At 44.4% G+C, this 14,221-nt stretch overlaps 2 protein-coding genes across 2 annotated transcripts; one reads left to right on the forward strand and one right to left on the reverse strand.

Moving 5' to 3' along the window:
* Positions 1–216: 216 nt before the first annotated feature.
* Positions 217–10,026, forward strand: LOC133003953 (dapper homolog 3). Its single transcript, XM_061073784.1, has 4 exons — positions 217–447; positions 7,096–7,228; positions 7,520–7,630; positions 8,528–10,026. Exons 1-4 carry the CDS (start codon positions 217–219, stop codon positions 10,024–10,026), a joined length of 1,974 nt encoding a protein of 657 aa, XP_060929767.1.
* A 1,998-nt stretch (positions 10,027–12,024) lies between these two features.
* c5ar1 (complement C5a receptor 1) lies at positions 12,025–13,720 on the reverse strand. The gene is made up of 2 exons (XM_061073473.1): positions 13,683–13,720; positions 12,025–13,312 (listed from the first exon to the last, which is right to left on the reverse strand). The coding sequence occupies exon 2, from the start codon at positions 13,283–13,285 to the stop codon at positions 12,269–12,271; it is 1,017 nt and encodes a 338-aa protein (XP_060929456.1). The 5' UTR covers positions 13,286–13,312; positions 13,683–13,720; the 3' UTR covers positions 12,025–12,268.
* Positions 13,721–14,221: the final 501 nt, after the last annotated feature.

A 14,221-nucleotide genomic window follows, 5' to 3' on the forward strand; every position in this document is an offset into this window, starting at 1 on the left:
AGAACATGTATAGACACTGAGGGAAGGTCTGGGAACCCACGCTGCTCCGAGGCTTCGTCCCACCGCCAGGACCGGGCTGCAGCACCATGGCACCGTTATAGACTGAGGAGGATGCCCTCGTTCATCTGAGCCAACTGGACAACACTGAACACAAACTAAAGGGAATAACCAGACTTTGTTGTGCAGAGAATCCCTGGGATCTGTGTGGCGGGGGGCATGCACCGTGCGTCCTCCTTCCCGGGCACTGTGGAGCGCAGCCGGACCAAGGAGCGGCTGGAGGCGAGCCGTGCCGGGCTGTGCGAGCTGGAGCTCCGCAGGCAGAGGCAGGAGTGCCTGGTGCTGGGCGCGCTGGCCGTGGGTCAGCCGCCGGCCCGGGACGGGTCCGGAGGGGAGCTGGGGTGCTTCAGCAGCTGGGGCCAGGAGAACCTGACCCTGAGGCGTCAGCTGGTAAGAAGGTCCATGTGATGATGAGTGCTTTTTTAAATCGCATGCTGCAGGATTCTCACCCTTGCAGCCCATCGGGTGCGTGAACCCCACTTTACCTCTGGCATGCACCACAGGCCTGTGCGTGTGTCCCTTACAGCGCATTGGAAGCATGCATGGACTCCTGGTTTGCGCGGAGCCTTTTGTGCAAAGGTGACCTCTCTCTGCATAAAAAGTAACTCAACTTGATTAATAGCGCGTCTCTGTTCGAGGCTGTGGTGCGTCCCTGTGCGCCAGGCGGAGATTTACGCCTCTGGGGGGGGGGACGAAACCAGGGGGTGGAGCAGCCACCGCTTGTGGCACAGACCCACTCTTTAATGGCCCATTGTTCCCTCATCAGGGACTTTTGTGGCTTTTACTACTTAACAAGCTCTTATTTATGCTCTGCGCACATCGTAAAAGGTGTTAAGGACTCCTTCGTGTTGTGTGTTGCTGTTGTGGTGAAGAGTTTCTGTCATGACCATGATTATCTGGGCTTTTTCTCAGTTGGACAAATGTGTGACGCGGAGTTGCCATATTTACATGAGAATGAAAAGTGGGTTAATCCGAGATAAACACCGATTTTGTTGTGACAGGTTATAGTAAAAAATACAGTATAGCAGCTGGACCGTTAGGTTGTACGCACCCCTGAGCGAGCTATGAACTGTGATTTGGTTTAAATGTATTTTCTTATCGCTGTTTTGTGTTAATTTTGGGCGGTGGTTGGAGTTTTGTTTTCTTTAGCTGCTGTTGAGCAAACTGTCCCAACATGGCCACAATAGGAAGCTTTTATTAAAGAGGGTGAAAAAGAAATTAAATCAGCCGCCTCCTCCTCACCCTCCCTCCCTCCCTCTCTCTCTCTTCCTGCGCCGGGGGCCTAACAATAGACGCATATGGAGCAGAATACTAATGATGCCAACCGAGGCCCCTGTGAGGAGGCTGAGGCGCAGAGGTGGCCCTGCGCACTGCCTGGCTTCAGCTGGGTACATGTGGTCAGATGTGGGCACCGTGTTTCATCTTGTCTCACATCTGGATTCATGAGAACAGATGAAGATAGAGCTGCCTATATGGAAACAAATGTTAGAGGAATGCGCGCAGGTCAAGTGTTTCCAAGGAGCCCAGGCGCACCAGTCTTGATTCAATATTCCCTGGTGGTGGTGTTGGTGGAGCTGTCAGCGGTTTTCACTCTGACTCCTCATCCAAGCACACAGACTGGAAAGAGCAATTTTCGAGGGTTAGTGAAGGCGTGACACGCGTTTCCCCCACAGGGCTGCGTATTTTCCCTTTTCCCATTTCGTGCGCAGCGCCTCCTTGGATCGATGTTTATTAACTGGTCCGCCCATCCACGCGTGTGAGTAATTACACACGGGGGAAATTCCTCAGAGAATTATTTTTTGGGCCACTAATGGAAGTCTCAAATTGAGTCTGCATAATATCAGGGCCCCAGCTGATCTCTCTCTACCCCCCAATATCACATCCTGCATGTAGGTTAAAGTCTGCAAGATGTATAAGTTCAATGCTCTGACACAGAAACAGCTGACCCATGAGACTAGTGTGTGTGTGTGTGTGTGTGTGCGTGTGTGTGTGTGTGTGTGTGTGTGTGTGTGTGTGTGTGTGTGTGTGTGTGTGTATGTGTGTGTGTGAGAACATGACTTTTTTCCCTCCTTGATACTGTGTTTGGTGTTGGAGGTGTTGACAGCTGTGGGACTCCACACAGCAGCTGGGGATGGAGCATAGATTCCTCATCTCCCTCTCAGCCGCCCTGCTGTGTGTGTTTGGAGGAAAGAAGAGGGAGCATGTGAATTGTGCATGAGTGTATGACATGCATGTGTGTGGAGGAAGGCTTGCTCTGAGGAACCTGAGGTGCTCTCGAGTTATATTTGAATATTTAGAACTGACCAAAATGGATTTAAATCAAGTGTTTGTTTTTTATCTGTGCACAATTTGTACAGTGTTTGTGTAGATGTGTGGTGCTTTAGCTGAACCACCGGGTCGCCATCGATCAGCTTGTGTGTGTCCTTGTGTGTGAAGACAGCATCATTAGTGAGAGGACAGAGCTGCTGGTCTACTCAGCAGTGACAGTTCAGCCAAATGGATCGCTGCATGGTTCCCTCTGCTTTGTTCTGCCACACCAACATCACACAATTCGAACGTCTTTGTGTTCCTTTTTGGCGTCTTTGTGCACACACACAGGCATCGGAGGAAATGAGCTTCTGATCTATATATGCAAATGCAGAGAGAAAGCAGGTCGTTCAAAAGAAAAACAGACAAACCATGAGATATGAGACTCAGATCTCATCCTACATCTGTCAGTTGAAAGAGCTCAGTTCACGTACACATTCCTCCTGAGAGACTTCACTCACTTCTGCCCTAAAAATCACAGTGTCACTTGTGTGTGAGTAAAATTCATCCTCCTTCAAATAAGAACTTACCATTAGGCATGTGTGTGCGTGTGTGTTCCAGATATTACTCGTGAATCACAATATGTGGACTTTTCTTTTTTGTGGAGACAAAAAGCAAGTCCCTATAATGTAAATTATTAAATATTAGGGTTGAGACATGTTTTTAAAGTTATGTTGATGAACGCTGAAGTCATGGAGGCACCACTGTGTGTGTGTGTGTGTGTGTGTGTGTGTGTGTGTCTGTGTGTGTGTGTGTGTAGGGGTGTGTGTGTGTGTAGGGGTGTGTGTGTGTGTATGTGTGTGTAGGGGTGTGTATGTAGGGGTGTGTGTGTGTGTAGGGGTGTGTGTGTAGGGGTGTGAGTGTGTGTGTGTGTGTGTGTGTTGTTGCCTCCCGCAGCTCTCTCTGTGTGCAGACAGTCACAACATTGCTTTAATTATTGAGGGCTCAGCAGTGCGGCTGCATGCCTCGTGCTCCCTGTTCCACAGATTTCTGGGTTCTGGAGTCATCCTTTTCTAAGGCCTTCAGTCAGTGACTGGTTCAGAGTCTATTCTACACATTAAAAAAGCAGCCAGCGTCTATATCTTCTCTCCCCAATTTCTCTTTGTCTGTCTGCCACCTTTCCTCAGCACTCGACAATGGCCGCAGAGGATGTAACAGGTGATATAAGTAAGAAATAAATCTCACTGTTGTCCCGGATTCACCCGCTGGTAGAAGTCTATTTCACTACAGGGGCCAATCTGTTGTGCAGCCATTGCATCGCAGCTTAATGTCTAGGTGAGGGTGGCTGCACCGTGTCCTCCGTCTTCCCCCATCCCCCACCAGCCCCGGGCTGAGGATGCGGTGGAACAGGGATGATACAGTGTGCAGGGTGTCAGGGAGCCAGGGTGGGACTATTAATAATGGAGTGCAATCAAAGACCAGCCTGCTCCTCAGCCACACAACTGAATGTCTCATTGCGTTTTGCTGGTTTTGTTCAGCTGCACATTTGTGTTTGTTTCCAGCAGCATTAGACTAATGACTATAGCACCGTGGCTTCCTCAGTGTGTGTTGGGTTGTGTGTTTGACCAAATGGCAGCAGCAAGAAATCAATTGTGTGAAGCAGCACCATCGATGAATTGATTTCCTTTAGTCCCCCCCCAAGCTATTTCTTTACCTCAAGCCAGCACCTAAAACAAAGCTCCCCACTCTTTGTTTCTATTGATGTAGCCGTGCTGTAACGCTTTGTTTATACTAAGACAATACGCACCCTTGTCGAAACAAAAGAGACGACAGTGTTCGTATTGAAGAAGTCGCGTGGGAGGCGTAGGTTAGCTTGGGTCAATTGGCCCTCAGCCGTAGTTTCATTATGGCCTCATTATAACCAGCAGGACAAAGGAGTCAGAGCTCCAGCCCCCTTTTGGAGCATTTTCCAAGAAGAATATGGTGAGGGATCATCCAGCCAAGATCTGCGTTGTCTACAAGAGGTTCTTGTTTTCATCTTTGAAAACAATATTTATTCAATCTTGGGCTGTGGGTTTTGGAATTTCATCTGAGCGAAAAATGACATTGTGTGACATTTAAGACTTGAGCAGACACTGATGATGGCGAGAAAGGAGATATTGTGTTAATCTGAGTTACTGTTAAACTGATTACATCAGCAACAATAAACATAAACTTGGTCATGAACCTGGACAAATTAAAATTCTGACCTGACGATGGAGCTAAAGGAAAAGTTGATGGTTCTCAAATATTTGTACAATTCATGCTGAGGGGAATGTTAATGTCTTTCCCAAATTTCCTCCTAATCCACCTCATGGTGACGCTAGAGTAAAAGTCTGATATAATAATAATAACATAATAATATCTTTGTTTATGACGCACCTCTCAAAGCAGATGGTACAAAGTGCTTCACAAAGAGGAAAAATAAGAACAATAAAACAAATATCCCACACACAAAGCAGATTAATACAATCTCATTTTAAATCAAAGACAGCAAAGAAAATAATACAGCACGGCAAGAGAGGGATTAAAGAAAAGTAAGTATTAGCAAAATAAAAAACAATCAAGTAAAAGCCATTTGGTAAAAGTCAATTTTGAGAAATGATTAAAGTCAGTAGAGTTTATACTCTGATGAACGTCGAGTAATAGCTGAGATATTTCAGAGTGAGTCCAATCAGGCAGACTCTGTCACCTCCAGCCTCACTGCAGACATGTCTGAGCAGCTGTTTGCCCAGAGTCAGCCCTGTGGTCACCACTACCACAATCTGTGCTTTCTGTTCATTTGCTCCTCGACACACTGTACGGCCTCAGTACGTCTCACAGGCAGTGTTTTATTAGAACAGACACACACATGTATGGAGACGTGTGTGTGAAGTACTCATGAAGTGAGAGGTGACAGGTGATCCATCACAGAAGCTTGCTGATGTAAAAAGTGTCACCTTGTTATGAGAACAAGTTCACACTTATGGTAATGAAGTCACTTAATGAGCTGTGTGTGTGTGTGTGTGTGTGTGTGTGTGTGTGTGTGTGTGTGTGTGTGTGTGTGTGTGTGTGTACGTGTGTGCGTGTTAGTCTGCATATCTGTTTAGAACCTATTTTGACTATTAGTCTGTTGCAGTGAAATTAAGTCATTCTCAGAGAGAGAGAGAGAGAGAGAGAGAGAGAGACTAAATATATTAATGCATGTATGGATGGATGGATGGATGTATGTATGGATGGATGGATGGATGGATTTATATACACATATAAACATACATATTTCTTGTCTAATCAAATACTTAAATACACATTGACATTCGCCCATTCATATACATAGCACTACTGCATGCTGCACTTTTTCTATTACACACCATTCATACACTGGCAGCACAGTACAGTCGAGCCACTGTCCTCCTGGTTAGTGGGCGACCCGCTCCCCCTCCTGAGCCACACATGTGGAATTCTTATCTTCAGCAGAGGATCCTCATGCAAACGAACAAGTCTGTATGTTGAGTTTGTCTGTTATCTGTGTGGGTGTACTTATATTTTTATGAGGACCATTTACTCCACAGATCTTATCGAATGAGGACATTTTTGGAAAAGCAAGGAAATTATTCCTTTTTCAAAGGAATCTGTGAGGGTTAGGATTTACCTCAGGGCTAGAGTTAGGTTTAGTATAGGGGTTGAGTACGGTTTAGGGTCAGGCAATAGTTGTGGTAGGTCCAAAACAGCTGAAGACTGAGCTGAAAGAGATGGGTCTGACATGGGGTGAGGCCCACCATGTAGCCCAGGTCAGGCCAGATTGTCGATGCATTATGCCCCTCAAGGGACGAAACGGACTAAGTAAACAAGATTTAATTGGGAAGGTTAGAGGCTAGGTGTGTGTGAGTGTGTGTGTGTGTGTGTGTGTGTGTGTGTGTGTGTGTGTGTGTGTGTGTGTGTGTTTGTGTGTCTGTGTGTGTGTGTGTGTGTGTGTGTGTGTGTGTGTGTGTGTGTGTGTGTGTGTGTGTGCCCCCCACGCACATGAAAGAACTCGCGCTCCCCTCCACAGATCCTTGAATTATTCATACTTGAACTGACTGCTGCCTCTGTGAGCTTTGATTATGTAAGAGAAATCACTGGCACTTATGGAAGCTGCACATGTATCCACCTCACACAGTGTGACCTGTGACAACCACGTTTTTATTTCAGTATCTATAGAACAGGAGTCTTCATCTGAGTTGTGGCTTTATGTGTTTTGACATCTGTGTTTAATAATTTGGGGGTTAAGGTTTTCTTAATTTCCTGTTGGATTCAACAAAGATAGAAAACCTCCTTTGCACAATTCTAATCATCATAATGAAACCAAGATATGATTTATCACATATTTCCTTTACATGTATCAAATGATGAAGGTAATATTTAATCAAATACACTGTTTTCTATTGTGGAGGTAAATGTAACTCATTCATGCAGATATACAGTACACTATGATATAAATTATATATGTGTATATACTGTATATATATATTCTGATCTCTACCACCACACTCTGGCTTTTTCCTCCTGTCAAGTTTTCCTTTTAGTTATTTTTAGGTCAGCACATGCAACATATTTTCCTTTAGTATTACAAACTAAAAAATTTGACTGAGAGGTCTGTTTGAAATGTCTGCATTGTTTTTGGATTCGCTGATTGTTGCCACTTAAAAATTACTTCTCAGTGCTTCACAATCAAACCCAGACAGCAGGAGGGCAGTGTGACTGAGTGTGTGTGTGTGTGTGTTTTTGTTTCAGAGTGCTCTCCAGAGTTCTCCATGGGGCCTGATGCAGGCGCTGGAGCAGCAGGTGGGAGAGCTGAGGATCGACACGGACGACGGCTGTTACGATGGAGCTCAAGGAGACGCAGGCGACAGCCGGCCGAGTTCTGGTACCTCCACAGTCTTTAAAACTCTACTCTCCACATACTTTCCTAAATGTGCATATTGTGATTTGTTCACTTTCAACCAGGCCAGTGAACATAATGTGTGCATAAAACTGTTGCTCTATAACTTTGCATATTTCCATTTTTTACTTCTGCTCCTATTGTTGTGTCGTCTTTTTGTAAAACACTCTTTTCATCAGGTTGCATAATTTCAGAAAACTGGAATAATCAGTGAGCTGTAATAAATGGAATAATTATATCTTCTTTCTCTCTGTGCCTAATTGCTTTTCTTTCCAGGTTTTTATGAGTCGAGTGAGGGTCAGTCACCTAAAGGAAGATCTTGTTCCACTGAGCCCACAGAACATGTCTCCTCCTGGGTTTACACCAACGACAGGCCAAAGTCTGCTGGTAAGAAAAGGCAGCAGATCTGGAAACACTGAGGTTCACTAATACTTACACACGTATGCGTTCTCAGAGACAGCAGCAGACACATAAATCATTCTTGTCCTGTGTGTAGGTGAAGCCGTGGTTTCATTTTAGCATATCATTTTAGTATTTTGATATTATAAGATTCATTAGATTTAGATTTGTTATTTTTGTTACGATAAATACATATGAGTTTTGATTTATCGAGTGTTGTCATATTGTTTGTTGGAAGCCTGAGGAAATGGTGAGATTAGGTGGTGCCCTTGATGTTTAAATACTTTATATCTACTTCAGGAGCGATGTTTTTGACAGTAGCCCAGACTGGACAAACTAAACACCTTTTGAGTTTTTATGACAACTGGGACGGGGACGGTGAAGTGTGGTATTCAGCTGCAATATGCAAATTCAACACTAGATGTCACTAGTGGGATGTCACACACCGCAGTGTGTTGAAGGTTTTATTTTGTACTGAGTGGCTGAGATACAGTTTAACAAGTCACATCATCATCAATTAATAAGCCAGAAATTATTCCCTGGGAAATTGTTGAAAATATCAACAACAAAGAAAAGATTTCGCATTGTTAATGACATTGAAAATAAATCCTGGATCTTCACCAACATGTAATGGTTTCTCACTGGAACAATACCACATCCTTCCTCTAAATTTCATGGAAGGCCGTTAAGTCTTTTTTTCATAATCCTGCTCAATTTATGATGATAAATGATGATGATGTAAACTGAACTCTCTTTTTTCCATTGCAAACACCCTATGGTCAACTTTAACAGAAGCTTTTGTCTCTCATATTGGTTCCTTTGGATGCAATATTATAACTGAGCCCCAGCATCTTGACCTGCAGCAGTGTTGTTTTCTGTTGTTAGGAGACCCGTTCATGTTGAATGGAGAAGCAGATGTGCCGTTTCTGCGCACCACCCTGCCCCGTTCTTTCTCTGCCCCTTACCCACCTCTGGAGGGCATCGCTGAGGAGGGCGCAGCAGTGGACCCCTGGCAGGTGGACCCCATACGAGCCAGCCAAGCCTGGCAGCAGCAGTCTTTGGATGATGAGGTCACTGAGGAAGATTACCAGCTGGCTTTGAGGGTCGAGAATTACATCCTAGGTCTCGTCCATCGTCACACCCTCTCTCCACGACCATGTCAGCCCCGCACCACCCTGAGCCCTGACCCCACATTCTGCAGTGCTTCTGCCCACAGCTCCCTACACAGGAGGACTCCCTCTCTTACGACAGAGCATCGCTTTCCTGACCCCAATCTGCAGCAGCGTGTTGACCTTTTGTCAACCCCTAAGAGGCAGAGCTGGGGTTGTGACCAGCTAGAGGGGGAGGCCTGTGGAGGAGAGGCCCTCTCTTTCGAGGAGAACTGTTATCTGGCTCTGCCCTACCCCCAGTCCAGGCCACAATCCCTGGCTGGGAGGCTTCCATCACCTCTGCCCTCACTGGACCCCAACTGTGGTGTTGGGGCTCTTGACCTTTGTTGTGAACCCTCATCCCCCCAGCATTATCTACATCCACAAGCCCCTATTCATCACAAGCACAATTTAGTAAGTGCTCAGTATATCCCCGGACAAGCCTGCCATGCTCCTGTTCGTTCTCCCAGACACTACAACCCAGAGCAGCCCAAACCCAACCGAGTAGCCTCCTCTCCTGACCACCCCAACCCCAAGTTGAGACCCTCAAAGAAGAGCCACAACGAGCGACAGAGATCCAAGAAGTCGAGCAGCAAAACCAACCGATCCCAGTCAGAAAACAGCCTCCTGAGCCAGCGAGTGCTGCCTGAGCGCAGGTACAGCACCACGGAGAGGCACCAGGGCAGAGGGGATGCTGCTCAGAACCAAGGCCAGGTTGCGGGACCACAGGTCGGCATCGGGGGTCAACGCTGGTGCTCCAACCTGGAGCTCAGCCAGGATGAGGGGGAGACCCGTGCGGCGCAGTCACAGAGACGACAACCTCGTAAAACTCGGTATGGTCACCCATGTCCCCAACCCCAGAACTACCGTCAACAGCAGCAGCAACACAACGAGCGTTGGCACCCGGACCTTCAGGAGAGAGCACCTCTCTGTCGGGGGGAGGAGGGCAACACCGGCGCTGCCCCTGCAGAGTCCGAGTCAAGCATGAGTGAGGTATATTCCCCGGCCTCCAGCTCTCTGTCCAGTGACTCCGACGAGAGTGGGGGGCTGGTGTGGCCCCAGCAGCTGCCACCTCGCCTTGCTTCTACCTCCTCTTCCTCCTCGCCTTCACCACAGGTCGCTGCCAACGCCCCCCCTCAACCAAAAGCCTTTGTCAAGATCAAAGCGTCTCACGCTCTGAAGAAGAAGATCCTCCGATTCCGCTCAGGGTCCCTCAAAGTCATGACGACGGTGTAAGGACGTGATCAGTCCAGTTTAAACCCATATGTTTTTCTACTGTGTCATAAAGACATTTTCAGAGCAGCATTGTGGCTGCTACTTTTGGTCACAATCATAAAGTATTGCCACTCTCAGACATGCACTGAACTCCGCACATTCTCCTGACATTATAAGAAGAGGCTGTATGCAAGAACACAATTGTCTGAGTCAGCTGCTCTGGACATTCTCACGAGTTTCTCCTGCCAGTCCCTTAAGTAAAATGTCCAAATGAACCCATGTGAGAATACAGCAGGATAATGTCCAAAGAATTCACAGCGAGTGGGTGATGGTGTTTCTAACACTTGACAGACTTAAAACTGAAACAAACAAAAAGAATACAAATCCCAAACAGGGTCCATCTCTATGACAACATTTGTTCCCTGATTGGTTCATATACTGATCTCTCATAATCCATTTTATATGGTTTTGGAATTATATGGTATATCCTTCATGTCCTGCCTCCGGTTACTCTGCCCAGACCCCACCCCTCGCCTGAATGATCTGGACATTTTCCTGTTGTGAACGTGTGTGACTCGAACAATCTCCTGTTGCGTTCTTTATATGTGAAAAGCAAAGTATGGAAAAAGTCTGGACCCAATTTTTGGGAGATTTTCTGATTGTCTGAAACAGCTCATGTGAACTTTACCTCTACCTACCTCTAATTACAGTATGTTCTTAGTGAGAGACACTGACACGGTAAAAGACCTGCAGTGTCTGTGGTGGTTGAATTCATCTTATACATGACAACCATGAGACTAATGGGAATGATCCCGCTCGAATTGATGATAACCGAAGTGATGCCAAGTTACTCTGAAGGTAAGTGACTGAATATGCTGCCAGTTTTTTTTATTTTTTAATATCGTTTGGCCTTATCATAGATGTATGGTTGATTAATTCCTACAGTGTGGAGTTGGCCGATCACAGGTCTAAACAACGTTATTACAGTGCAACCAATATATTGTTCAAAGTGTCAAGTTCTGCTCAACACCAAACCTGTATAGATGAGATACGAATGTTTTATATCTTTTCTAATAAATTTGGGTGAGTTTTCAGTTGCAAATTCTTAATTTTCTCAGATCAGAACCACATTATATTATTATATTCAGGAAACTTCTCGGTGAAGATCTAAAAATGATTAGGAGACATAATTATTAAGTAAAATCTCTAAACATTTAATGTCTGCTAAGACTATTTTAGGATTAGTCCTGTTCTCAGCCAGTATTTAAGAGGAAAATCTCTCATTTGTGCAAACATTGTTGTTTACATTTGGTTTACTTAGAATTAAAAAATAAATCATAGCATCCTTATGAATGTCTGAGCAGGGAAAACATGCATATCACTCTGAAATGAGGATGTCTCTCCTGCAGTCAGCGACTTTCAGGCCCAATGGGCTAAAATAAACATACCTGTGAGTCAGGTGAGGATCCATAAAAAGGGATCAGTGTACATGCATGCATCCATATATTTATATATGTGTTTATAAGTGCACAAATTCATTGACACAGGGGCACAGATGAACTCACTTTTGAAAATATGTATGATTTTGTATATACCATCATGTGGCCTTGTTTGGAATGAATGTAGTTTTTAAATAAAAGTAATTTTTCTCTTCATTTTGGTTATTTTGTTGTTTTGTTTATTCTAAAATAATATCATTCTGAAAGATCATACATGATGAAAGAGGAGAGAACACGAAGGAAAGTGATGTTATATGAACCTAATGTCCAAAACGTGGCGCATTAAGAGAGTATGGCTCTCTCTAGTGGTCTGTGAAATAACTGCAACATGTGAATGTGACGATCTGTCATCGCCGTGGTGACGCTACTGAAGCACAAACCTGTATTCAAATCTACATGTGCATTATAAGAACTAGTTATGAATTGTTTATAATAGATGATAATATTATTTCCATTTAAGTATCTAATTTCTGACTGCACACTGAATCATAACGCACAAAAACAGACGAACACACAATGATGTGTTGCAGAAAACAGAAGTGGTTTTTTTGCAGATTGATCAATATTTCCTGCTTTGGGAGTTAACACATTCAGAGTCAGAGTTTATTTCACCATTGTACTGCATAAAGCATCATACAGCAAAATCAACAAATCTTTTACAATTACCTTAATGTAAATATTCAAGTTGTTTAAACCTGAAATGTCAAGTTGAATGAATGCACTTCTGAGACCAAACCTCAGTATATATCCATGTCAACACACCATTAGATTTTCATCATTTCCTTTCCATTGCACGTGCTCCTGGTGGTGTCCGTAGTACTGGCCCTGATAGTGGGATCCTCGCTGATGAAGTGGAGCATGTTGCGCAGCGAGCGGTTCATACTATCTTTGAAGCTTCTGCCAAGGCACACATACAGCAGAGGGTTGAGGCAACTGTTGAAGTAAGCCAGCCAGAGAGATAAAACTTGTGCCATGTAGATTCCAGGGTAGTGAGAAGAACTTCGAGGTGTTATTACCATGAGGAAGTCCACAATGTGCAGAGGGAGCCAGCACAGGAAGAAGCTCAGCACCACAGCAAAGATGATACGCAGTGTTCGCTTGGAGCGGGTCCGACCTCTGGTCAGGCCGCTCTGTGTTCTCCTGTACACCTTCAAGTGACAGATTACAATGACCAGGAAAGGGAGGAAGAATCCCATGAAGAAGCGGAGGAAGGTGAAGATCCAGGCGTTGAGCACAGGGTTGACTGTCACACACTCTCGCTTGTCTTCACCTGCTTCGATCTCCTTGGTGTAGACAAACTGAGGGATGCTGCCGACCAGGGCCAGGAACCAGACAGCAATGCATCCACAGACGGCCTGCTTTGGTCGTCTGTTGTTCTGGCACCAGATGGGTTTGCTGACCATCATCCAGCGATCCACGCTGATCAACACCAGCTGCAGAATACTGCAGTACATCACCAGGTAAAACAGGCCTTTGACCAGCGTGCAGGCCAGCGGGCCAAAGTGCCAGTGGTCATCGTGGGCTAAAGGGACCATGAGCAGAGGGAGGGAGAGGCAGCACAGGAGGTCAGCCAGGGCGAGGTTGAGGAACCAGAGGGAGGTGACGGAGCGAGACATGCAGAACCCCGTCACCCAAACCACCAGGGCATTTCCAGGGACACCTAGCAGGACCACAAGGCCATAGAGGACCAGAGCCACTATCTGGAGTGGTTGAATCTTTGGGGGCAAAATTTCGAAAATACCGGGATAGTAATCGTCAGTATCATTAAGAGAATAATCCATGGTCAGTTGGAGCTATGGATGGAGAAGCTGTCAAAAAGATACAATTGCTTTAATATTGTGCCTCTGAGGTGAGAAAAATACAACCTTTAATATTCAATAACTAACAGTTGTCTGTGATATGTATGTATAATTCAATGCAATCCATGGTTTGTTAAAGCTCTAAATGGAGAAGTTGTCAAAATGATTGCCATGCTTTGATTTCATATTTAAATTAATTATGAAATAATCAGATGTGAGACAAATATTAATTGTAAAAAATAAAATACAACGATAACCTTAATAATTATTAATAAATAATTGAATGCGATATTTCTTTAAATCAAATAAGCTTGAATAAATAAAGATCTTATTATAGTAACAAAATGTAAAATTAAATTTTTGTCATAGTTGAACTTACAGATTCAGCAGCCTGTTGATGTTGCACTAATGCTGCAGGCAGGAAGTTATGCAGCTGTTGTGCGTTTAAGTAGGTTTTATACCCGCCCATCTGTGATGCAAACACCCAAAACTCTATCACAAGATTTCTATACAGATTCTCATATATCAGTTTAGACCTGGAGTCTTTGGTGGGAAAGAAAGTTTAATCTGAACTAAAAGGTTATTTGTCATAAATGTAAAATTTAATAAAAGTTCAAATAAAAACACACTATTGCTGAAATTACAAACATTTTTACTACTTTAAACACATTTTACATATTTTTACAAAATATATGAATGGTATTTTTTGCAATGTCTCAGAATCAAATGCATTGTGCTTGTACAGTGAATACTGCAGTTGTAAGTAAAACATCCTGATGCTGTAAGGTCACGTTGTACCACACAATAAACCCATATTTGCAATATGAAAAGCGTTTTAATGTATTTTTATTGATCACACCTTCTCCCAAAACACATACAATAAGTGAATATTTACTTTATCTTGTTCTCAGTGTCTGT

The sequence above is a fragment of the Limanda limanda genome, chromosome 6 (assembly GCF_963576545.1).
Source record: "Limanda limanda chromosome 6, fLimLim1.1, whole genome shotgun sequence".
Taxonomy (NCBI): domain Eukaryota; kingdom Metazoa; phylum Chordata; class Actinopteri; order Pleuronectiformes; family Pleuronectidae; genus Limanda; species Limanda limanda.